The sequence below is a fragment of the Oncorhynchus clarkii genome, chromosome 5 (assembly GCF_045791955.1).
Source record: "Oncorhynchus clarkii lewisi isolate Uvic-CL-2024 chromosome 5, UVic_Ocla_1.0, whole genome shotgun sequence".
In the NCBI taxonomy this organism is placed as follows: domain Eukaryota; kingdom Metazoa; phylum Chordata; class Actinopteri; order Salmoniformes; family Salmonidae; genus Oncorhynchus; species Oncorhynchus clarkii.
Genome location: NC_092151.1, coordinates 97,656,262 through 97,683,292, shown reverse-complemented (window position 1 = coordinate 97,683,292; position 27,031 = coordinate 97,656,262). Strand labels below are relative to the sequence as shown.

Below are 27,031 nucleotides of genomic sequence, written 5' to 3'. Positions count from 1 at the left end.
GCAGGACAATATGGTGACTTGAGTATGGGTAGCTGCAGGACAATATGGTGACTTGAGTATGGGTAGCTGCAGGACAATATGGTGACTTGAGTATGGGTAACTGTCCCCAGTAGTGTGACTTGAGTATGGGTAGCTGAAGCCCAGTATGCTGACTGGAGTATGGGTAGCTGTCCCCCAGGATGGTGACTGGAGTATGGGTAGCTGCAGCCCAGTATGGTGACTGGAGTATGGGTAGCTGTCCCCCATTATGGTGACTGGAGTATGGGTAGCTGTCCCGCAGTATGGTGATTGGAGTATGGGTAGCTGCAGGACAATATGGTAACTGGAGTATGGGTAGCTGCAGGACAATATGTTGACTTGAGTATGGGTAGCTGCAGGACAATATGGTGACTTGAGTACGGGTAGCTGTCCCCCAGTATGGTGACTGGAGTATGGGTATCCGCAGCACAGTATGGTGACTGGAGTATGGGTAGCTGTCCCACAGTATGGCGACTGGAGTATGGGTAGCTGCAGCCCAGTATGGTGATTGGAGTATGGGTAGCTGTCCCCCAGTATGGTGACTGGAGTATGGGTTGATGCAGCCCGAAATGGTGACTGGAGTATGGGTAGCTGCGGGACAATATGGTGACAGGAGTATGGGTAGCTGCAGGACAATATGGTGAATGGAGTATGGGTAGCTGCAGCCCAATATGGTGACTGGAGTATGGGTAGCTGCAGGACAATATGGTGACTGGAGTATGGGTAGCTGCAGCCCGATATGGTGACTGGAGTATGGGTAGCTGCAGGACAATATGGTGACTGGAGTATGGGTAGCTGCAGCCCGATATGGTGACTGGAGTATGGGTAGCTGCAGCCCAATATGGTGACTGGAGTATGGGTAGCTGCAGCCCAATATGGTGACTGGAGTATGGGTAGCTGCAGCCCAATATGGTGACTGGAGTATGGGTAGATGCAGCCCAATATGGTGACTGGAGTATGGGTAGCTGTCCCCCAGTATGGTGACAGGAGTATGGGTAGCTGTCCCGCAGAATGGTGACTGGAGTATGGGTAGCTGCAGGACAATATGGTGACTTGAGTATGGGTAGCTGCAGGACATTATGGTGACTTGGGCATGGGTAGCTGCAGGACAATATGGTGACTTGAGTATGGGTAGCTGTCCCCCAGTATTGTGACTGGAGTATGGGTAGCTGCAGCCCAGTATGGTGACTGGAGTATGGGTAGCTGTCCCCAAGGATGGTGCCTGGAGTATGGGTAGCTGCAGCCCAGTATGGTGACTGGAGTATGGGTCGCTGTCCCCCAGTATGGTGACTGGAGTATGGGTAGCTGTCCCCCAGTATGGTGACTGGAGTATGGGTAGCTGCGGGACAATATGGTGACTTGAGTATGGGTAGCTGCAGGACAATAATGGTGACTTGAGTATGAGTAGCTGTCCCCCAATATGGTGACTGAAGAATGGGTAGCTGCAGCCCAGTATGGTGACTGGAGTATGGGTAGCTGTCCCCCGGTATGGTGACTGGAGTATGGGTAGCTGCAGGACAATATGGTGACTTGAGTATGGGTAGCTGCAGGACAATATGGTGACAGGAGTATGGGTAGCTGTCCCCCAGTATAGTGATTGGAGTATGGGTAGCTGTCCCCCAGTATGGTGACTGGAGTATGGGTATATGCAGGACAATATGGTGACTTGAGTATGGGTAGCTGCAGGACAATATGGTGACAGGAGTATGGGTAGCTGTCCCCCAGTATGGTGATTGGAGTATGGGTAGCTGTCCCCCAGTATGGTGACTGGAGTATGGGTATATGCAGCCCAAAATGGTGACTGGAGCATGGGTAGCTGCGGGACAATATGGTGACAGGAGTATGGGTAGCTGCAGGACAATATGGTGACTGGAGTATGGGTAGCTGCAGCCCAATATGGTGACTGGAGTATGGGTAGCTGCAGGACAATATGGTGACTGGAGTATGGGTAGCTGCAGCCCGATATGGTGACTGGAGTATGGGTAGCTGCAGCCCAATATGGTGACTGGAGTATGGGTAGCTGCAACCCAATATGGTGACTGGAGTATGGGTAGCTGCAGCCCAATATGGTGACTGGAGTATGGGTAGATGCAGCCCAATATGGTGACTGGAGTATGGGTAGCTGTCCCCCAGTATGGTGACTGGAGTACTGGTAGCTGGCCCCCATTATGGTGACTGGAGTATGGGTAGCTGCAGGACAATATGACGACTTGAGTATGGGTAGCTGCAGGACAACATGACGACTTGAATATGGGTAGCTAAAGGACAATATGGTGACTTGAGTATGGGTAGCTGTAGCCCAATATGGTGAATGGAGTATGGGTAGCTGCAGGACAATATGGTGACTGGAGTATGGGTAGCTGCAGCCCAGTATGGTGACTGGAGTATGGGTAGCTGTCCCCCAGTATGGTGACTGGAGTATGGGTAGATGCAGCCCAATATGGTGACTGGAGTATGTGTAGCTGTCCCCCAGTATGGTGACAGGAGTATGGGTAGCTGTCCCGCAGTATGGTGACTGAAGTATGGGTAGCTGCAGGACAATATGGTGACTTGAGTATGGGTAGCTGCAGGACAATATGGTGACTTAAGTATGGGTAGCTGTCCCCCAGTATTGTGACTGGAGTATGGGTAGCTGCAGCCCAGTATGGTGACTGGAGTATGGGTAGCTGTCCCCCAAAATGGTGACTGAGGTATGGGTAGCTGCAGCCCAGTATGGTGACTGGAGTATGGGTAGCTGTCCCCCAGTATGGTGACTGGAGTATGGGTAGCTGCAGCCCAGTATGGTGACTGGAGTATGGGTAGCTGTCCCCCAGTATGGTGACTGGAGTATGGGTAGCTGCAGCCCAGTATGGTGACTGGAGTATGGGTAGCTGTCCCCCAGGATGGTGACTGGAGTATGGGTAGCTGTCCCGCAGTATGGTGACTGGAGTATGGGTAGCTGCAGGACAATATGGTGACTGGAGCATGGGTAGCTGCAGGACAATATGGTGACTTGAGTATGGGTAGCTGCAGGACAATATGGTGATTTGAGTATGGGTAGCTGTCCCCCAGTATGGTGACTGGAGTATGGGTAGCTGTACCCCAGTATAGTTACTGGAGTATGGGTAGCTGTCCCCCAGTATAGTGACTGGAGTATGGGTAGCTGTCCCCCAGTATGGTGACTGGAGTATGGGTAGCTGGAGGACAATATGGTGACTTGAGTATGGGTAGCTGCAGGAAATTACTGTGACTTGAGTATGGGTAGCTGTCCCCCAATATGGTGACTGGAGTATGGGTAGCTGCAGGACAATATGACGACTTGAGTATGGGTAGCTGCAGGACAATATGACGACTCTAGTATGGGTAGCTGCAGTCCAATATGGTGACTTGAGTATGGGTAGCTGCAGGACAATATGGTGACTTGAGTATGGGTAGCTGAAGCCCAATATGGTGACTGGAGTATGGGTAGCTGCAGCCCGATATGGTGACTGGAGTATGGGTAGCTGCAGCCCAATATGGTGACTGGAGTATGGGTAGCTGCAACCCAATATGGTGACTGGAGTATGGGTAGCTGCAGCTCAATATGGTGACTGGAGTATGGGTAGATGCAGCCCAATATGGTGACTGGAGTATGGGTAGCTGTCCCCCAGTATGGTGACTGGAGTACTGGTAGCTGGCCCCCATTATGGTGACTGGAGTATGGGTAGCTGCAGGACAATATGACGACTTGAGTATGGGTAGCTGCAGGACAACATGACGACTTGAATATGGGTAGCTACAGGACAATATGGTGACTTGAGTATGGGTAGCTGTAGCCCAATATGGTGACTGGAGTATGGGTAGCTGCAGGACAATATGGTGACTGGAGTATGGGTAGCTGCAGCCCAGTATGGTGACTGGAGTATGGGTAGCTGTCCCCCAGTATGGTGACTGGAGTATGGGTAGATGCAGCCCAATATGGTGACTGGAGTATGTGTAGCTGTCCCCCAGTATGGTGACAGGAGTATGGGTAGCTGTCCCGCAGTATGGTGACTGAAGTATGGGTAGCTGCAGGACAATATGGTGACTTGAGTATGGGTAGCTGCAGGACAATATGGTGACTTGAGTATGGGTAGCTGCAGGACAATATGGTGACTTAAGTATGGGTAGCTGTCCCCCAGTATTGTGACTGGAGTATGGGTAGCTGCAGCCCAGTATGGTGACTGGAGTATGGGTAGCTGTCCCCCAAAATGGTGACTGAGGTATGGGTAGCTGCAGCCCAGTATGGTGACTGGAGTATGGGTAGCTGTCCCCCAGTATGGTGACTGGAGTATGGGTAGCTGCAGCCCAGTATGGTGACTGGAGTATGGGTAGCTGTCCCCCAGTATGGTGACTGGAGTATGGGTAGCTGTCCCCCAGTATGGTGACTGGAGTATGGGTAGCTGCAGCCCAGGATGGTGACTGGAGTATGGCTAGCTGTCCCGCAGTATGGTGACTGGAGTATGGGTAGCTGCAGGACAATATGGTGACTGGAGTATGGGTAGCTGCAGGACAATATGGTGACTTGAGTATGGGTAGCTGCAGGACAATATGGTGATTTGAGTATGGGTAGCTGTCCCCCAGTATGGTGACTGGAGTATGGGTAGCTGTACCCCAGTATAGTGACTGGAGTATGGGTAGCTGTCCCCCAGTATAGTGACTGGAGTATGGGTAGCTGTCCCCCAGTATGGTGACTTGAGTATGGGTAGCTGCAGGACAATACTGTGACTTGAGTATGGGTAGCTGTCCCCCAATATGGTGACTGGAGTATGGGTAGCTGCAGGACAATATGACGACTTGAGTATGGGTAAGTGCAGGACAATATGGTGACTGGAGTATGGGTAGCTGCAGGACAATATGACTACTTGAGTATGGGTAGCTGCAGGACAATATGACGACTCTAGTATGGGTAGCTGCAGTCCAATATGGTGACTTGAGTATGGGTAGCTGCAGGACAATATGGTGACTTGAGTATGGGTAGCTGCAGCCCAATATGGTGACTGGAGTATGGGTAGCTGCAGCCCAATATGGTGACTGGAGTATGGGTAGCTGCAGCCCAGTATGGTGACTGGAGTATGGGTAGCTGCAGGCCAATATGGTGAATGGAGTATGGTTAGCTGCAGAACAATATGGTTACTTGAGTTTGTGTAGTTGCAGCCCAATACAGTGACTGGAGTATGGGTAGCTGCAGGACAATATGGTGACTGGAGTATGGGTAGCTGCAGCCCAATATGGTGACTGGAGTATGGGTAGCTGTCCCCCAATATGGTGACTGGAGTATGGGTAGCTGCAGGACAATATGGTGACTGGAGTATGGGTAGCTGCAGCCCAATATGGTGACTGGAGTATGGGTAGTTGTCCCCCAATATGGTGACTGGAGTATGGGTAGCTGCAGGACAATATGACGACTGGAGTATGGGTAGCTGCAGGACAATATGGTGACTTGAGTTTGGGTAGCTGCAGGACAATATGGTGACTGGAATATGGGTAGATGCAGGACAATATGGTGACTGGAGTATGGGTAGCTGCAGGACAATGTGGTGACTGGAGTATGGGTAGCTGCAGGACAATATGGTGACTGGAGTATGGGTAGCTGCAGGACAATATGGTGACTGGAGTATGGGTAGCTGCAGGACAATATGGTGACTAGATATGGGTAGCTGCAGGACATTATGGTGACTGGAGTATGGGTAGCTGCAGGACAATATGGTGACTGGAGTATGGGTAGCTGCAGGACAATATGGTGACTTCAGTATGGGTAGCTGCAGGACAATATGGTGACTGGAGTATGGGTAGCTGCAGGACAATATGGTGACTGGAGTATGGGTAGCTGCAGGACAATATGGTGACTGGAGTATGGGTAGCTGCAGGACAATATGGTGACTGGAGTATGGGTAGCTGCAGGACAATATGGTGACTGGAGTATGGGTAGCTGCAGGACAATATGGTGACTGGAGTATGGGTAGCTGCAGGACAATATGGTGACTGGAGTATGGGTAGCTGCAGGACAATATGACAACTTGAGTATGGGTAAATGAGTGTGTTGAAAGGAATGGGTGCATGGAAAGCGAATCAGCTAATTTGTTGTCACTCAAGACCGTTTTACGTGGCTGTTTGGGATTCACAATGAGTCGATAAGCCGGCGACCATTGCACCATCAACATACTCCCTACTGGGCACCTGTATCAAGGGCATGTGGCCATCAACATGCTCCCTACTGGGCACCTGTATCAAGGGCATGTGGCCTTCAACATGCTCCCTACTGGGCACCTGTATCAAGGGCATGTGGCCATCAACATTCTCCCTACTGGGCACCTGTATCACGGGCATGTGGCCATCAACATGCTCCCTACTGGGCACCTGTATCACGGGCATGTGGCCATCAACATTCTCCCTACTGGGCACCTGTATCACGGGCATGTGGCCATCAACATGCTCCCTACTGGGCACCTGTATCACGGGCATGTGGCCATCAACATGCTCCCTACTGGGCACCTGTATCACGGGCATGTCACCATCAACATGCTCCCTACTGGGCACCTGTATCACGGGAATGTCACCATCAACATGCTCCCTACTGGGCACCTGTATCACGGGCATGTCACCATCAACATGCTCCCTACTGGGCACCTGTATCACGGGCATGTCACCATCAACATTCTCCCTACTGGGCACCTGTATCACGGGCATGTCACCATCAACATGCTCCCTACTGGGCACCTGTATCACGGGCATGTCACCGGCGCTAGCTAACTTGTCATGATGTAAAAAATTGACAGCAGTGTAATGTTGTGTTGACTATAAAGCAGCTACAGCAGCAGAGAGACAGATGTATATATTTTACCTTTCTAGCCCCAGGGAACAGGATAGGGATGAACCGGAAGTTCTTACTGCCGTTCTGAATGAACTCATTCTGCAGCTGCAGCACAAACACACAGAACATGTGACCCAGCGTTATGACACGGTCAGAGCCACATCATGATGACATAACATGTCATAAGCTGTTTTAATGACACTGTCATGGCATATTCAGACCTGTTGTGACACCTGTTGTGACCGTTATTCTATGGCTGGTTATGACACCTACATGAGAATGTCAAAAGCCACCAAACCTACCACACAAGGCAAAACATTTAATTACACCATAATCTACATGTCAACAGTGTGTTTGTTATAGAAAAAAGAAAATTGATATGGTCACTTAAATTATCATTGTAATTGCGCACACATTGATGCCAGACAGTGTTATGACACCTGGTGTCAAGTGTTACCAAAATGTTTGATTTCACCTCATTTTAACATCGGTCATAAAAAAACGAGTTTTCCCATCTCAAGGTTAAAAAAAAGAAAAGACTACTGTAAGTGTAAATTAAGTGCCAAATAAAGTAACAGGGTTGACTGTAATAGGGTTGACCGTAACAGGGTTGACCGTAACAGGGTTGACTGTAACAGGGTGGACAATTTCATCTTAAATCACCCATAAATCCCCTTGTGACAGGGGACAGAGACATTGTAGCCAAAATACAACAGACTCAGTTTAAAGGTTGCATGAAGGCCTGGGGTGTTTTCACTAAGGACCAAACAGAACCAAACAGGGTCTGACCTACCTGAATTTGGCCAATAAAATCTTGTTTTCGTTGCAAAGCTTTTTCTGTTTGGAGTAAACTGTTTTTGCTGCAATATTTTGCAACAGTGACCGACTAAAGAATATACCGCTGACCTGTTTGTGTATGTAGACAGTGTTGAGGTCTGACAGTGTTGAGGTCTGACTGTGTTGAGGTCTGACAGTGTTGAGGTCTGACAGTGTTGAGATCTGACAGTGTTGAGGTCTGACTGTGTTGAGGTCTGACAGTGTTGAGGTACCTGTTTGTGTATGTAGACTGTGTTGAGATCTGACAGTGTTGAGGTCTGACAGTGTTGAGGTCTGACAGTGTTGAGGTCTGACAGTGTTGAGGTCTGACAGTGTTGAGGTCTGACTGTGTTGAAGTACCTGTTTGTGTATGTAGACAGTGTTGAGATCTGACAGTGTTGAGGTCTGACTGTGTTGAGGTCTGACAGTGTTGAGGTCTGACTGTGTTGAGGTCTGACTGTGTTGAGGTCTGACAGTGTTGAGGTCTGACTGTGTTGAGGTACCTGTTTGTGTATGTAGACTGTGTTGAGGTCTGACAGTGTTGAGGTCTGACAGTGTTGAGGTCTGACTGTGTTGAGGTCTGACTGTGTTGAGGTACCTGTTTGTGTATGTAGACAGTGTTGAAGTCTGACAGTGTTGAGGTCTGACAGTGTTGAGGTACCTGTTTGTGTATGTAGACAGTGTTGAAGTCTGACAGTGTTGAGGTCTGACAGTGTTGAGGTACCTGTTTGTGTATGTAGACAGTGTTGAGGTCTGACTGTGTTGAGGTCTGACAGTGTTGAGGTACCTGTTTGTGTATGTAGACAGTGTTGAGGTCTGACTGTGTTGAGGTACCTGTTTGTGTATGTAGACAGTGTTGAGATCTGACAGTGTTGAGGTCTGACTGTGTTGAGGTCTGACAGTGTTGAGGTCTGACAGTGTTGAGGTCTGACTGTGTTGAGGTCTGACAGTGTTGAGGTCTGACAGTGTTGAGGTCTGACTGTGTTGAAGTACCTGTTTGTGTATGTAGACAGTGTTGTGGTCTGACAGTGTTGAGGTCTGACAGTGTTGAGGTCTGACTGTGTTGAGGTCTGACAGTGTTGAGGTCTGACTGTGTTGAGGTACCTGTTTGTGTATGTAGACTGTGTTGAGGTCTGACAGTGTTGAGGTCTGACAGTGTTGAGGTACCTGTTTGTGTATGTAGACAGTGTTGAGGTCTGACAGTGTTGAGGTCTGACAGTGTTGAGGTCTGACAGTGTTGAGGTCTGACTGTGTTGAGGTCTGACTGTGTTGAGGTCTGACAGTGTTGAGGTCTGACAGTGTTGAGGTCTGACTGTGTTGAGGTACCTGTTTGTGTATGTAGACTGTGTTGAGGTCTGACTGTGTTGAGGTCTGACAGTGTTGAGGTCTGACAGTGTTGAGGTACCTGTTTGTGTATGTAGACAGTGCTGAAGTCTGACAGTGTTGAGGTCTGACAGTGTTGAGGTACCTGTTTGTGTATGTAGACAGTGTTGAGGTCTGACTGTGTTGAGGTCTGACAGTGTTGAGGTACCTGTTTGTGTATGTAGACAGTGTTGAGATCTGACAGTGTTGAGGTCTGACTGTGTTGAGGTCTGACAGTGTTGAGGTCTGACAGTGTTGAGGTCTGACTGTCTTGAGGTCTGACAGTGTTGAGGTCTGACTGTGTTGAGGTCTGACTGTGTTGAGGTACCTGTTTGTGTATGTAGACTGTGTTGAGGTCTGACAGTGTTGAGGTCTGACAGTGTTGAGGTCTGACTGTGTTGAGGTCTGACAGTGTTGAGGTACCTGTTTGTGTATGTAGACAGTGTTGAGGTCTGACTGTGTTGAGGTCTGACAGTGTTGAGGTCTGACAGTGTTGAGGTACATGTTTGTGTATGTAGACAGTGTTGAGGTCTGACAGTGTTGAGGTCTGATAGTGTTGAGGTCTGACAGTGTTGAGGTCTGACAGTGTTGAGGTCTGATAGTGTTGAGGTCTGACAGTGTTGAGGTACCTGTTTGTGTATGTAGACAGTGTTGAGGTCTGACTGTGTTGAGGTCTGACTGTGTTGAGGTCTGACTGTGTTGAGGTCTGATAGTGTTGAGGTCAGACAGTGTTGAGGTACCTGTTTGTGTATGTAGACTGTGTTGAGGATCCTCTCGTCGTTCTCTAAGCTGACCGGTGATGAGGTCACGGTCTCATGGTACTTTGGACTGATGATGATGATAATGAGGTATTCCTTCTGTAAGGGTGAGGCACGGAGGAGTTAGACACCTGTCTGTCTGTCCCTTACACTGGCCTGTTACTAACCTGTCTGTCTGTCTGACTGTCCCTTACACTGGCCTGTTACTAACCTGTCTGACTGTCCCTTACACTGGCCTGTTACTAACCTATCTGTCCCTTACACTGGCCTGTTACTAACCTGTCTGTCCCTTACACTGGCCTGTTACTAACCTGTCTGTCTGTCTGACCCTTACACTGGCCTGTTAAAAACCTGTCTGTCTGTCTGTCCCTTACACTGGCATGTTACTAACCTGTCTGTCTGACTGTCCCTTACACTGGCCTATTACTAAACTGTCTGACCCTTACACTGGCCTGTTACTAACCTATCTGTCCCTTACACTGGCCTGTTACTAACCTGTCTGTCCCTTACACTGGCCTGTTACTAACCTGTCTGTCTGTCTGACCCTTACACTGGCCTGTTACTAACCTGACTGTCTGACTGTCCCTTACACTGGCCTGTTACTAACCTGTCTGACTGTTCCTTACACTGGCCTGTTACTAACCTATCTGTCCCTTACACTGGCCTGTTACTAACCTGTCTGTCCCTTACACTGGCCTGTTACTAACCTGTCTGTCTGTCCCTTACACTGGCCTGTTACTAACCTGTCTGTCTGTCCCTTACACTGGCCTGTCACTAACCCGTCTCACTGTCCCTTACACTGGCCTGTTAAAAACCTGTCTGTCTGTCTGTCTGTCCTTTACACTGGCCTGTCACTAACCTGTCTCACTGTCCCTTACACTGGCCTGTTCAAAACCTGTCTGTCTGTTGTCTGTCCCTTACACTGGCATGTTACTAACCTGCCTGTCTGACTGTCCCTTACTGGCCTGTTACTAACCTGTATGACTGTCCCTTACACTGGCCTGTTACTAACCTGTATGACTGTCCCTTACACTGGCCTGTTACTAACCTGTCTGTCTGTCCCTTACACTGGCCTGTCACTAACCTGTCTCACTGTCCCTTACACTGGCCTGTTAAATACCTATCTGTCTGTCTGTCTCTTACACTGGCCTGTTACTAACCTGTCTGTCTGTCTGCCTGTTACTAACCTGTCTGTCTGACTGTACCTTACACTGGCATGTTACTAACCTGTCTGACTGTCTGTCCCTTACACTGGCCTGTTACTAACCTGACTGTTTGACTGTCCCTTACTGACCTGTTACTAATCTGTCTGACTGTCCCTTCCCTGCCTGTTACTAACCTGTCTGACTGTCCCTTACACTGGCATGTTACTAACCTGTCTGTCTGTCCCTTACACTGGCATGTTACTAACCTGTCTGTCTGTCTGCCTTTTACTAACCTGTCTGTCTGACTGTCCCTTACACTGGCATGTTACTAACCTGTCTGACTGTCCCTTAAACAGGCCTGTTAGTAACCTGTCTGACTGTCCCTTACACTGGCCTGTTAAAAACCTGTCTGTCTGTCTGTCTGTCCCTTACACTGGCCTGTTACTAACCTGACTGTTTGACTGTCCCTTACTGACCTGTTACTAACCTGTCTGACTGTCCTTTACACTGGCCTGTTACTAACCTGACTGTCTGACTGTCCCTTACTGGCCTGTTACTAACCTGTCTGACTGTCTGTCCCTTACACTGGCCTGTTAAAAACCTGTCTGTCTGTCTGTCTGTCCCTTACACTGTCCTGTTACTAACCTGACTGTCTGACTGTCCCTTACTGGCCTGTTACTAACCTGTATGACTGTCCCTTACACTGGCCTGTTACTAACCTGTATGACTGTCCCTTACACTGGCCTGTTACTAACCTGTCTGTCCCTTACACTGGCATGTTACTAACCTGTCTGTCTGTCCCTTACACTGGCATGTTACTAACCTGTCTGTCTGTCTGCCTGTTACTAATCTGTCTGTCTGACTGTTCCTTACTGGCCTGTTACTAACCTGTATGACTGTCCCTTACACTGGCCTGTTACTAACCTGTCTGTCTCTCTTACACATCCCTGTTACTAACCTGTCTGTCTCTTACACTTCCCTGTTACTAACCTGTCTGTCTCTTACACTTCCCTGTTACTAACCTGTCTGTCTCTTACACTTCCCTGTTACTAACCTGTTTGTCTCTTACACTTCCCTGTTACTAACCTGTCTGTCTCTTACACTTCCCTGTTACTAACCTGTCTGTCTCTTACACTTCCCTGTTACTAACCTGTCTGTCTCTTACACTTCCCTGTTACTAACCTGTCTGTCTCTTACACTTCCCTGTTACTAACCTGTCTGTCTCTTATACTTCCCTGTTACTAACTTCACTATTGACATTCATGGATTTTGGTCATAGCATAAACATATCCCAAATGTCACACTATTCCCTACATAGTGCATTATTTTTACATCTTTAAATGTTATGTAACCTTTATTAACCTTTATTTAACTAGGCAAGTTAGTAAATAACTCATTCTTATTTACAATGATGGCCTACCCCGGCCAAACCCTACCCCGGACGACGCTGGGCCAATTGAGCGCCGCCCTATGGGACTCCCAATCACGGCCGGTTGTGATACAGCCTGGAATCAAACCAGGGTCTGTAGTGACGCTTCTAGCACTGAGATGCAGTGCCTTAGACCGCTGCGCCACTCAGGAGCCGTATGGGCCCAGGGCACCCTATTCCCAACATAGAGCACCCTATTCCCTAACCCTATTCCCAACAGAGCACCCTATTCCCTAACCCTATTCCCTAACCCTATTCCCAACATAGAGCACCCTATTCCCTAACCCTATTCCCTAACCCTATTCCCTAACCCTATTCCCTAACCCTATTCCCAACAGAGCACCCTATTCCCTAACCCTATTCCCTAACCCTATTCCCTAACCCTGAACAGGAATGTCGAGCTGAACTATCATTAAGTTAACAAGAAGAGCTGGTGAGCTGGAATGACAGGTGAGGGACGTCCTTTACCTCGCTGAGGTACCGCTCCATGAAGTCGATCTTACTGATGCTCCGGAACTGCTGCTCAAACATATCGATCTGAAACACCAGGATGTAGAGGAGACTAGTGGGGTGCAGTACTTCAGAGGAAATGGTTTGAATCACAGAGCTAACTAGGATTTTTTTTAAATCTGTCCATGTACCCTTGAGCAAGGCACTCAAACCTAATTGCTCCTTTAAGTGGCTTTGGATAAGAGTGTCTGCTGAATGACTAAAATGTAAATGTACTACGTTAGCCAGCTAACTTTGACAAACACCCAAATTAACAGCCACATATACAGCCACATATAACTAGATTTTAAGGTTTATTAAGGAAGCTAAATGTGTATGTTGTTGTCGCCTTAATTTTGCTGGACCCCAGGAAGAGTAGCTGCTGCCAAGGCAGATCCATAAACAAATTGTACCCTGTCATTAAGTTTCTCATTGATCTAGTTCTCTGGAACAGCCCCAAGGGAACTGTATGCTAAATACAGTGTTCAAGAATTCAAAAGCTCTCAAGGAAGGTGCAACTGGGTCGTTACATTTGATTTCAATCACTTTTTGAACGCACCCCTTTTGATTTGAACGAAGCTTTCTAAACATATTTGCCCATGGTAGAAGAGGTCATGAACATTTTGTGGTAGAAGAGGTCATGAACATTTTGTGGTAGAAGAGGTCATGAACATTTTGTGGTAGAAGAGGTCATGAACATTTTGTGGTAGAAGAGGTCATGAACATTTTGTGGTAGAAGAGGTCATGAACATTTTGTGGTAGAAGAGGTCATGAACATTTTGTGGTAGAAGTGGTCATTAACATTTTGTGGTAGAAGAGGTCATGAACATTTTGTGGTAGAAGAGGTCATGAACATTTTGTGGTAGAAGTGGTCATGAACATTTTGTGGTAGAAGAGGTCATGAACATTTTGTGGTAGAAGTGGTCATGAACATTTTGTGGTAGAAGTGGTCATGAACATTTTGTGGTAGAAGAGGTCATGAACATTTTGTGGTAGAAGAGGTCATGAACATTTTGTGGTAGAAGTGGTCATGAACATTTTGTGGTAGAAGAGGTCATGAACATTTTGTGGTAGAAGTGGTCATGAACATTTTGTGGTAGAAGTGGTCATGAACATTTTGTGGTAGAAGAGGTCATGAACATTTTGTGGTAGAAGTGGTCATGAACATTTTGTGGTAGAAGTGGTCATTAACATTTTGTGGTAGAAGAGGTCATGAACATTTTGTGGTAGAAGTGGTCATGAACATTTTGTGGTAGAAGTGGTCATGAACATGTTGTGGTAGAAGAGGTCATGAACATTTTGTGGTAGAAGTGGTCATGAACATTTTGTGGTAGAAGTGGTCATGAACATTTTGTGGTAGAAGAGGTCATGAACATTTTGTGGTAGAAGTGGTCATGAACATTTTGTGGTAGAAGTGGTCATGAACATTTTGTGGTAGAAGTGGTCATGAACATTTTGTGGTAGAAGTGGTCATGAACATTTTGTGGTAGAAGTGGTCATGAACATTTTGTGGTAGAAGTGGTCATGAACATTTTGTGGTAGAAGTGGTCATGAACATTTTGTGGTAGAAGTGGTCATGAACATTTTGTGGTAGAAGTGGTCATTAACATTTTGTGGTAGAAGTGGTCATGAACATTTTGTGGTAGAAGTGGTCATGAACATTTTGTGGTAGAAGTGGTCATGAACATTTTGTGGTAGAAGTGGTCATGAACATTTTGTGGTAGAAGTGGTCATTAACATTTTGAGGTAGAAGTGGTCATGAACATTTTGTGGTAGAAGTGGTCATGAACATTTTGTGGTAGAAGTGGTCATGAACATTTTGTGGTAGAGGTGGTCATGAACATTTTGTGGTAGAAGTGGTCATGAACATTTTGTGGTAGAAGTGGTCATGAACATTTTGTGGTAGAAGTGGTCATGAACATTTTGTGGTAGAAGTGGTCATGAACATTTTGTGGTAGAAGTGGTCATGAACATTTTGTGGTAGAAGTGGTCATGAACATTTTGTGGTAGAAGTGGTCATGAACATTTTGTGGTAGAAGTGGTCATTAACATTTTGTGGTAGAAGTGGTCATGAACATTTTGTGGTAGAAGTGGTCATTAACATTTTGTGGTAGAAGTGGTCATGAACATGTTGTGGTAGAAGTGGTCATTAACATTTTGTGGTAGAAGTGGTCATGAACATTTTGTGGTAGAAGTGGTCATGAACATTTTGTGGTAGAAGTGGTCATGAACATTTTGTGGTAGAAGTGGTCATGAACATTTTGTGGTAGAAGTGGTCATGAACATTTTGTGGTAGAAGTGGTCATGAACATTTTGTGGTAGAAGTGGTCATGAACATTTTGTGGTAGAAGTGGTCATGAACATTTTGTGGTAGAAGTGGTCATGAACATTTTGTGGTAGAAGTGGTCATGAACATTTTGTGGTAGAAATGGTCATGAACATTTTGTGGTAGAAGTGGTCATGAACATTTTGTGGTAGAAGTGGTCATGAACATTTTGTGGTAGAAGTGGTCATGAACATTTTGTGGTAGAAGTGGTCATGAACATTTTGTGGTAGAAGAGGTCATTAACATTTTGTGGTAGAAGTGGTCATGAACATTTTGTGGTAGAAGTGGTCATGAACATTTTGTGGTAGAAATGGTCATGAACATTTTGTGGTAGAAGTGGTCATGAACATTTTGTGGTAGAAGTGGTCATGAACATTTTGTGGTAGAAGTGGTCATGAACATTTTGTGGTAGAAGTGGTCATGAACATTTTGTGGTAGAAGTGGTCATGAACATTTTGTGGTAGAAGTGGTCCCATTAATAATGGGAATTGATGGGAAATGATGTAAATATATCACTAGCCACTTTAAACAATGCTACCTTATATAATGTTACTTACCCTACATTATTCATCTCATAGGCATACGTATTTACTGTACTCTATATCATCGACTGTATCCTTATGTAATACATGTATCACTAGCCACTTTAACTATGCCACTTTGTTTACATACTCATCTCATATGTATATACTGTACTCGATACAATCTACTGTATCTGCCTATGCTGCTCTGTACCATCACTCATTCATATATCCTTATGTACATATTCTTTATCCCCTCACACTGTGTACAAGACAGTAGTTTTGGAATTGTTAGTTAGATTACTTGTTGGTTATTACTGCATTGTCGGAACTAGAAGCACAAGCATTTCGCTACACTCGCATTAACATCTGCTAACCATGTGTATGTGACAAATAAATTTGATTTGATTTGATTTGATTTGATTTTGTGGTAGAAGTGGTCATGAACATTTTGTGGTAGAAGTGGTCATGAACATTTTGTGGTAGAAGTGGTCATGAACATTTTGTGGTAGAAGTGGTCATGAACATTTTGGGGTAGAAGTGGTCATGAACATTTTGTGGTAGAAGTGGTCATGAACATTTTGTGGTAGAAGTGGTCATGAACATTTTGTGGTAGAAGTGGTCATGAACATTTTGTGGTAGAAGTGGTCATGAACATTTTGTGGTAGAAGTGGTCATGAACATTTTGTGGTAGAAGTGGTCATGAACATTTTGTGGTAGAAATGGTCATGAACATTTTGTGGTAGAAGTGGTCATGAACATTTTGTGGTAGAAGTGGTCATGAACATTTTGTGGTAGAAGTGGTCATGAACATTTTGTGGTAGAAGTGGTCATGAACATTTTGTGGTAGAAGAGGTCATTAACATTTTGTGGTAGAAGTGGTCATGAACATTTTGTGGTAGAAGTGGTCATGAACATTTTGTGGTAGAAATGGTCATGAACATTTTGTGGTAGAAGTGGTCATGAACATTTTGTGGTAGAAGTGGTCATGAACATTTTGTGGTAGAAGTGGTCATGAACATTTTGTGGTAGAAGTGGTCATGAACATTTTGTGGTAGAAGTGGTCATGAACATTTTGTGGTAGAAGTGGTCCCATTAATAATGGGAATTGATGGGAAATGATGTAAATATATCACTAGCCACTTTAAACAATGCTACCTTATATAATGTTACTTACCCTACATTATTCATCTCATAGGCATACGTATTTACTGTACTCTATATCATCGACTGTATCCTTATGTAATACATGTATCACTAGCCACTTTAACTATGCCACTTTGTTTACATACTCATCTCATATGTATATACTGTACTCGATACAATCTACTGTATCTGCCTATGCTGCTCTGTACCATCACTCATTCATATATCCTTATGTACATATTCTTTATCCCCTCACACTGTGTACAAGACAGTAGTTTTGGAATTGTTAGTTAGATTACTTGTTGGTTATTACTGCATTGTCGGAACTAGAAGCACAAGCATTTCGCTACACTCGCATTAACATCTGCTAACCATGTGTATGTGACAAATAAATTTGATTTGATTTGATTTGATTTGATTTTGTGGTAGAAGTGGTCATGAACATTTTGTGGTAGAAGTGGTCATGAACATTTTGTGGTAGAAGTGGTCATGAACATTTTGTGGTAGAAGTGGTCATGAACATTTTGGGGTAGAAGTGGTCATGAACATTTTGTGGTAGAAGTGGTCATGAACATTTTGTGGTAGAAGTGGTCATGAACATTTTGTGGTAGAAGTGGTCATGAACATTTTGTGGTAGAAGTGGTCATGAACATTTTGTGGTAGAAGTGGTCATGAACATTTTGTGGTAGAAGTGGTCATGAACATTTTGTGGTAGAAGAGGTCATGAACATTTTGTGGTAGAAGTGGTCATGAACATTTTGTGGTAGAAGTGGTCATGAACATTTTGTGGTAGAAGTGGTCATGAACATTTTGTGGTAGAAGTGGTCATGAACATTTTGTGGTAGAAGTGGTCATGAACATTTTGTGGTAGAAGTGGTCATAAATGAACATTTTGTGGTAGAAGTGGTCATGAACATTTTGTGGTAGAAGTGGTCATGAACATTTTGTGGTAGAAGTGGTCATGAACATTTTGTGGTAGAAGTGGTCATGAACATTTTGTGGTAGAAGTGGTCATGAACATTTTGTGGTAGAAGTGGTCAGAAATTTACAGGTGTTTTGCATACCCCACCCTACCATGAGGCATCCATGTCTTCATCGCTGGAAATAAACAGTTGAGTTTGATATAATTTAAAAGTTTACAAACAGGGTTGTCAAATTATTTTATGATTTAAAGTTTTTTTCAGACTTCATTTTAGGAAAATCTTAGGTGTTTCTTGTGCAAAGATGTCATCAAGGCAAAGGCTACTTTGAAGAATCTCAAATATATTCCTAGATATTTTTTATTTATTTATAAAAAATAATAAAAAATCTCCCCAATTTTGTGGTATCCAATTGGTAGTTACAGTCTTGTCCCATCGCTGCAACTCCTGTACGGACTCGGAAGAGGCAAAGGTCAAGAGCTGAAACCCAACTCAGCCAAGAGGCACTGCTTCTTGACACAACGCCCGCTTAACCCGGAAGCCAGCCGCACCAATGTGTCGGAGGAAACACGGCCGGCTGCGGCAGAGCCTGGATTCGAACCAGGATCTCTAGTGGCACAGCTAGCACTGCATGCCTTAGACCACTGTGCAAGTCTGGAGGCTATTTTGATTTGTTTTAACACTTTTTTGGTTACTACATGATTCCATAGCTGTTATTTCATAGTTTTGATGTCTTCACTATTATTCTACTATGAAAATAGTCTATGTAGAAAATAGTAAAAATAAAGAAAAACCCTAGAATGAGTAGGTGTGTCCAAACATTTGACTAGTACTGTATCTATAAAAGGGGTTCGGTCAGTTATAATTCCTAAAAGTAAAAGCTCTTCATTGGTCTTCCACTGTCTCTACTAGGAGAATCCAGCCTTACGTGTGTCTGTGTGTGTACTTATGTGTGTGTGTGTGCTTACGTGTGTGTGTGTGTGTGTGTGTGTGTGCGTGTGTGTGCTCTTACGTGTGTATCGAAGCCATTGTGTCTCAGCAACGCCACAAAGTTGATGATCTGTTTGACGTGTTTATCGCTGTCGGCTTCGTACGTCACAAACACCCTTCCTACGGGGATGAAGGGTTTAAATAGAGGTTAGAGGTCACAAACACCCTTCCTACTGGGATGAAGGGTTTAAATAGAGGTTAGGGGTCACAAACACCCTTCCTACTGGGATGAAGGGTTTAAATAGAGGTTAGAGGTCACAAACACCCTTCCTACGGTGATGAAGGGTTTAAATAGAGGTTAGAGGGAACAAACACCCTTCCTACTGGGATGAAGGGTTTAAATAGAGGTTAGAGGTCACAAACACTTCTCCTACGGGGATGAAGGGTTTAAATAGAGGTTAGAGGTCACAAACACCCTTCCTACGGTGATGAAGGGTTTAAATAGAGGTTAGAGGTCACAAACACCCTTCCTACTGGGATGAAGGGTTTAAATAGAGGTTAGAGGTCACAAACACTTCTCCTACGGGGATGAAGGGTTTAAATAGAGGTTAGAGGTCACAAACACTTCTCCTACGGGGATGAAGGGTTTAAATAGAGGTTAGAGGTCACAAACACTTCTCCTACGGTGATGAAGGGTTTAAATAGAGGTTAGAGGTCACAAACACCCTTCCTACTGGGATGAAGGATTTAAATAGAGGTTAGAGGTCAGAGACACTTCTCCTACGGGGATGAAGGGTTTAAATAGAGGTTAGAGGTCACAAACACTTCTCCTACAGCGATGAAGGGTTTAAATAGAGGTTAGAGGTCATAAACACTTCTCCTACGGCGATGAAGGGTTTAAATAGAGGTTAGAGGTCACAAACACCCTTCCTACGGTGATGAAGGGTTTAAGTAGAGGTTAGAGGTCACAAACACCCTTCCTACGGGGATGAAGGGTTTAAATAGAGGTTAGAGGTCACAAACACCCTTCCTACTGGGATGAAGGGTTTAAATAGAGGTTAGAGGTCACAAACACCCTTCCTACGGTGATGAAGGGTTTAAATAGAGGTTAGAGGTCACAAACACCCTCTCTACGGGGATGAAGGGTTTAAATAGAGGTTAGAGGTCACAAACACTTCTCCTACGGTGATGAAGGGTTTAAATAGAGGTTAGAGGTCACAAACACTTCTCCTACGGCGATGAAGGGTTTAAATAGAGGTTAGAGGTCACAAACACCCTTCCTACGGTGATGAAGGGTTTAAATAGAGGTTAGAGGGAACAAACACCCTTCCTACTGGGATGAAGGGTTTAAATAGAGGTTAGAGGTCACAAACACTTCTCCTACGGGGATGAAGGGTTTAAATAGAGGTTAGAGGTCACAAACACCCTTCCTACGGTGATGAAGGGTTTAAATAGAGGTTAGAGGTCACAAACACCCTTCCTACTGGGATGAAGGGTTTAAATAGAGGTTAGAGGTCACAAACACTTCTCCTACGGGGATGAAGGGTTTAAATAGAGGTTAGAGGTCACAAACACTTCTCCTACGGGGATGAAGGGTTTAAATAGAGGTTAGAGGTCACAAACACTTCTCCTACGGTGATGAAGGGTTTAAATAGAGGTTAGAGGTCACAAACACCCTTCCTACTGGGATGAAGGATTTAAATAGAGGTTAGAGGTCAGAGACACTTCTCCTACGGGGATGAAGGGTTTAAATAGAGGTTAGAGGTCACAAACACTTCTCCTACGGCGATGAAGGGTTTAAATAGAGGTTAGAGGTCATAAACACTTCTCCTACGGCGATGAAGGGTTTAAATAGAGGTTAGAGGTCACAAACACCCTTCCTACGGTGATGAAGGGTTTAAGTAGAGGTTAGAGGTCACAAACACCCTTCCTACGGGGATGAAGGGTTTAAATAGAGGTTAGAGGTCACAAACACCCTTCCTACTGGGATGAAGGGTTTAAATAGAGGTTAGAGGTCACAAACACCCTTCCTACGGTGATGAAGGGTTTAAATAGAGGTTAGAGGTCACAAACACCCTCTCTACGGGGATGAAGGGTTTAAATAGAGGTTAGAGGTCACAAACACTTCTCCTACGGTGATGAAGGGTTTAAATAGAGGTTAGAGGTCACAAACACTTCTCCTACGGCGATGAAGGGTTTAAATAGAGGTTAGAGGTCACAAACACCCTTCCTACGGGGATGAAGGGTTTAAATAGAGGTTAGAGGTCACAAACACTTGTCCTAAGGTGATGAAGGGTTTAAATAGAGGTTAGAGGTCACAAACACCCTTCCTACTGGGATGAAGGGTTTAAATATAGGTTAGAGGTCACAAACACCCTTCCTACGGGGATGAAGGGTTTAAATAGAGGTTAGAGGTCACAAACACTTCTCCTACGGTGATGAAGGGTTTAAATATAGGTTAGAGGTCACAAACACCCTTCCTACTGGGATGAAGGGTTTAAATAGAGGTTAGAGGTCACAAACACTTCTCCTACGATGATGAAGGGTTTAAATAGAGGTTAGAGGTCACAAACACCCTTCCTACGGTGATGAAGGGTTTAAATAGAGGTTAGAGGTCACAAACACTTCTACGGGGATGAAGGGTTTAAATAGAGGTTAGAGGTCACAAACACTTCTCCTACGGTGATGAAGGGTTTAAATAGAGGTTAGAGGTGTCACACCCTGACCATAGAGAGCCTTGTAATTCTCTTATTTTGGTTAGGTTGGGGTGTGACTAGGGGGGGGTGTTCCGATCGAGGTGTTTTGTTTCTATGTTTGGTTCCCAATCAGAGGCAGCTGTTTATCGTTGTCTCTAATTGGGGATCATATTTAGGCAGCCATTTCCCCACTGGATTTTGTGGGATCTGGTTTCTATGTAGTTGCCTGTGAATGCTGCTTGAGCGTCACGTATTGTTTATTCTTCCTTGTTTTTTGTGCGTTTGACTATCAATAAAAGATGTCGAACCGATTCCACGCTGCACTTTGGTCTGAGTATGATTACAACGACGATCGTGACAAGAGGTCACAAACACTTCTCCTACGGTGATGAGGGATTAAAGAGGTTAGAGGTTACAAACAATTCTACTGTGATGAAGGATTTAAATAGAGGTTAGAGGTCACAGGGAGGGAAAAATCTTAGCACACACATCACTATACACATCACTATAAATATATAAACACACACATCAATATACCTCTACCACACCACCACACTACTACTACACCATCACTACTACTACAACACCCCAACTACTACTACTACAACCACTACTACACAATCACTACTACACTACACCAACACACTACTACTACACTAATACATTACCACCTCTACTACACCAACACTACCACACTACTACTACACTAACACACTACCACTACTACACTACCACTACTACCACTACTACCTCTACCTCTCCTACACTACCACACTACTCCTACACTAATACACTACCACTACCACACTACCTCTACTACCTCTACTACACCACCACACTATCACTACTACACCACTACCACCATCACTACTGCACCAGCACACTGATTACCAACAATGACGAGACAGCCTACAGGGTGGAGGTGAGGGCCCTGGCAGTGTGGTGTCAGGAAAATAACCTCTCACTCAACGTCAACAAAACAAAGGAGCTGATCGTGGACTTCAGGAAACAGCAGAGGGAGCACCCCCCTATCCACATCGACAGGACCACAGTGGAGAAGGTAGAAAGCTTCAAGTTTCTATGCGTACACATCACTGACCATGTGACCAATAAAATATCTAATATTTATATATATTTATATATTTACTTTTAGATGTGTGTATTGTTGTGAATCATTTTTAGATAAATACTACTACACTGCTAGGAACACAAGCATTTCGCTACAACTGTAATATCTGCTAAATATGTGTATGTGACCAATAAAATTTGATTTTACTATTGCCCTATACTACTTCTCTACTACACTATACTACTTCTCTACTACTGCCCTACACTACTGCCCTACAAGACTTATTAGAGGCTTATCACATTCCCCACATTCCCCATATCACCCCTAATTGGTGTGTAAAACACCACTGGGCCACTATGGACGACTGTAATGTTGAAGTCATACTTACTTTGTTCCACAGAGAGGGGGGCACTGCAGGGTGTAGGATGGGGACTCATGTACTTTGTTCCACAGTGAGGGGGGCACTGCAGGGTGTAGGATGGGGACTCATGTACTTACTTTGTTCCACAGAGAGGGGGGCACTGCAGGGTGTAGGATGGGGACTCATGTACTTACTTTGCTCCACAGAGAGCGGGGCACTGCAGGGTTGTTCCACAGAGAGTGAGGCACTGCAGGGGTTAGGATGGGGACTCATGTACTTACTTTGTTCCACAGAGAGGGGGGCACTGCAGGGTGTAGGATGGGGACTCATGTACTTTGTTCCACAGTGAGGGGGGCACTGCAGGGTGTAGGATGGGGACTCATGTACTTACTTTGTTCCACAGAGAGGGGGGCACTGCAGGGTGTAGGATGGGGACTCATGTACTTACTTTGCTCCACAGAGAGCGGGGCACTGCAGGGTTGTTCCACAGAGAGTGAGGCACTGCGGGGGTTAGGATGGGGACTCATGTACTTACTTTGTTCCACAGAGAGGGGGGCACTGCAGGGTGTAGGATGGGGACTCATGTACTTTGTTCCACAGTGAGGGGGGCACTGCAGGGTGTAGGATGGGGACTCATGTACTTACTTTGTTCCACAGAGAGGGGGGCACAGCAGGGTGTAGGATGGGGACTCATGTACTTACTTTGCTCCACAGAGAGCGGGGCACTGCAGGGTTGTTCCACAGAGAGTGAGGCACTGCAGGGGTTAGGATGGGGACTCATGTGGCCACTAGAAAGAAGATCCAACATGAGTTACCATTTCAGAAACAAAGTACATCTCTTTGCAAAAAGGGATTTCTGAGACCTTTGCTCTTGGTAATGCAGATCATCTTCTCGCTAGCTTACCTTTGCACGTCGCCTGCACCTGGCAGTCTGTAGTTATCTGAGAGAGAGAGAGAGAGAGACCTGATAAATCTGTCAATAATTACTACACAGTTTCCAGAGGGGTGGATAAAGGCACTGGTAACACCCATTTTTAAAATGGGGTGAAGTTGACCAGGCATGTAACTACAGGCCGATTAGCATTTTCCCAGTTCTATCAAAAGTAATGGAGACAGCTTTAACAGAGCAATTAATGGCCTACTTGTACAATCAATTTCTGCATTCACAATAATTCGGCTTTAGACGTAAACACTACATGTTTAATTTAACCTGGCAAGTCAGTTAAGAACAAATTCTTATTTACAATGACGGCCTACACCGGCCAAACCCAGACGACGCTGGGCCAATTGTGCACCGCCCTATGGGACTCCCAATCACAGCCAGATGTTATGCAGCCTGGATTCAAACCAGGGACTGCAGTGACGCCTCCTGCACTGAGATGCAGACTCTGCGCCACTCGGGAGACTCAACAGACAAAGAAAACAGTTTTCTGACAGATGGTTTTGAACGTTGGACAAAGGCAATGAGGTTGGAGCTATTTTTCTCAATTTAAGCAAAGCTTTTGACACCGCATCCTGGTCTCAACACTCCAGGTTCAAATTTCCTAAAAAAAGCACTTAGATGGTTTGAATCATATCTCAAGAACAGGGAACAAAGTGTAGTGATCAATAACACGTATACAGCTCAGAAAAACAGAATGGGTGTCCCACAAGGATCGGTTCTAGTTCCACTTCTTTTTAGTTCATACATAAATTATCTTCCTGAGGTAAGTGCAGGGGCTAGTGTTCAGCTGTATGCTGACCACACTGTAGTTTATGCGGCAGGAAAAACATGTCTTGCCGTTACTGATGTGTTGACACAACATATGGTTTCAATTGTAGAATAGTAACTCATACTTGACATTGAATATCAAGAAGACCTCTGTGATTTGTTTTTCCTCCAGAAAATTGCTAATGTTAGAGTCACTCAACATTATGATCAAAGAGGAGTGAATCAAGCAGACTCCTGATGTTAAATAGCTTGGAATCATTTTAGTGCCTGATGTTAAATGTGTGAAATGTTTGTTTTTTAAATTGTGAAATGCTTGATAATGTATGTGGTATCAACAGAGGTACATTTTCTGGGTGATTTAAATATTGGCACGCTTTCATCAAGCTGTCCATTCAAGAAAAAGCTTAAAACTGTAACCAGTGCCTGCAACCTGGCTCAGGTTATCAGTCAACCTACCAGGGTAGATACAAACAGCACAGGAATGAAATCATCAATAAGTATTGATCACATCTTTACTGATGCTGCAGAAATGTGCTTTAAAACAGTATCCATATCCATCAGATGTAGTGAAGTTCCAAAGGCTGGGCCTAATAGAGTGTATAAGAGGACAGGCTGGGCCTAATATAGTGTATAAGAGGTCATACAATAAGTTTGTAGTGATTCCTATGTTGTTGATATATATAATATTTGTTGGTCCGTGGTGTGTAATGAGGAGGAAATAGACTTTGCACTTGACATAAGCACGCACTCATTACGAAAATGACTAAAAACTGTTCAATCCCAGTGGATTTGAAAAATGGTATGGTGGAGAGGGATGAGGCAGAAGGAATGGAAAATAAGTCTGGCTGCACAACCGATTGGCTAACGTACTGCAAACTGAGAAATCATGTGACGATACTGAATAAAAAGAAGAAACTACACTATGAAACAAAGATAAATTACAAAGAATGATAGCAAACTCAGCTCCATCAAAACAGACTGATATTGCCAACTACTTTAATGATTTTTTTTTTTTGTAACTTTAGGCATGACATTCCTGCAACAAACGCTGGCCAAATTATGAAAGACAAGAACTGTAATTTTGAATTCCGTAAAGTGAGATTTTTTTTATTGTTGTCTATCAACACCAGGGTCTGACAACATGGATGGAAAATTACTGAGGATAATAGCGTAAGATATTGCCACTCCTATTTGCCAGATCTTCAATTTAAGCCTACTAGAAAGTGTGTGCCCTCAGGCCTGGAGGGAAGCAAAAGTCATTGCGCTACCCAAGAATAGTAAAGACCCCATTACTGGCTCAAATAAGCCTGTTACCAACCCTTAGTAAAGTTTTGGAAAAAATTGTGTTTGACAAGATACAATGCTATTTTATAGTGAACAAATTGACAGACTTTCAGGGAAGGACATTCAACAAGCATCGCACTTACACAAATTACTGATGATTGGCTGAGAGAAATTAAGGCATTTGTGAAAATTCTATAGCAATATAGAGGGAAAGCGGCTGTGCATTTGGACAATTAATAGACACTGCAGTAAATAAAACCCAATAAAAACATCTGTCTTATCCAGGACCGGAGTCTACGCAGACCGGGGCGCTATAGCCAATCAGAGCTACAGTAGGCCTTCATTCAAACAAGCCATTTGCCAAACAGGCCTGCCATCATTCACTTTGAATTGGACTGTGTGTTTTCAGTCAGTAGGGCCTGCCATCATTCACTTTGAACTGGACTGTGTGTTTTCAGTCAGTAGGGCCAGCCATCATTCTGTCATGACGTTGCCCTCTTTGGGTACAGCGAGCACCCCTCCCTCTGCACCAGCCCTTTTCTATGCAACATCCCCCTACCACCCTGTCTCCTACACCCAGGCTGCTGTGGTCATAGAGAGGTCGTACTTTTCTGGAAGATATTATCTCCTCATGGCCACAGTATAGAGAGATAGTGAATTTTCATAGAGAACAAAGGAATTTCTTCCACCTCATGGAACTGGAGAACCGAACGACATTTATGTTCTGGAGAAAGTAAAAAAGATCGGTGAGCTACGACCGGGTCCGTTTGGTACCATTTTGTGAAACTCATGGGAGGCAATACAGCTACATTACCATAATGCTGTTTATACAATAGCCTCAGATATTAGGCTTACATCTAATTGTTGTACAGGATGAATGAGGAAAGATTAAACTATTTGTGAAATTATGGGATGCTATGTAATGATGTAATGTGAGAGAATTCTATTTCTGTGTAAATTTTCACTGAAGTCACTGGCACGCCCCCATGAACACAGTTAGGACTTGGCGTCAAGAGACAGCCCTTTTCAATGTTCCAAATAAAAACCCCACCTAGGTTTTCTATCACCAGACAATGTTTCTCTCAATTACGAGAGGACAAAGGTTGCAAACCAGCTTACCTCGATAACGAGAGGGCCAAGGTTTGAGACCAGACTGCTGAATCTTTTAACCATCCCATGTGGTTAAACTCTTAGACTATCGATACCGACAGAATAAGAACAAGTCTTTGATGTTAATTA

At 44.8% G+C, this 27,031-nt stretch overlaps 1 protein-coding gene across 2 annotated transcripts in view; it reads right to left on the bottom strand.

The window, feature by feature from the left end:
* LOC139409601 (TRAF3 interacting protein 2-like) overlaps positions 1–27,031 on the bottom strand; it is a 69,618-nt gene that overhangs the window by 12,315 nt on the left and 30,272 nt on the right. For both annotated transcript variants that reach the window (XM_071155010.1, XM_071155009.1), the window contains exons 4-9: positions 23,702–23,738; positions 23,500–23,585; positions 18,754–18,851; positions 12,808–12,876; positions 9,748–9,864; positions 6,860–6,934 (exon numbers count right to left, since the gene is read on the bottom strand). In XM_071155010.1, the coding sequence (XP_071011111.1) occupies positions 6,860–6,934; positions 9,748–9,864; positions 12,808–12,876; positions 18,754–18,851; positions 23,500–23,585; positions 23,702–23,738 (482 nt within the window). The remainder of the gene's footprint in view (positions 1–6,859; positions 6,935–9,747; positions 9,865–12,807; positions 12,877–18,753; positions 18,852–23,499; positions 23,586–23,701; positions 23,739–27,031) is intronic.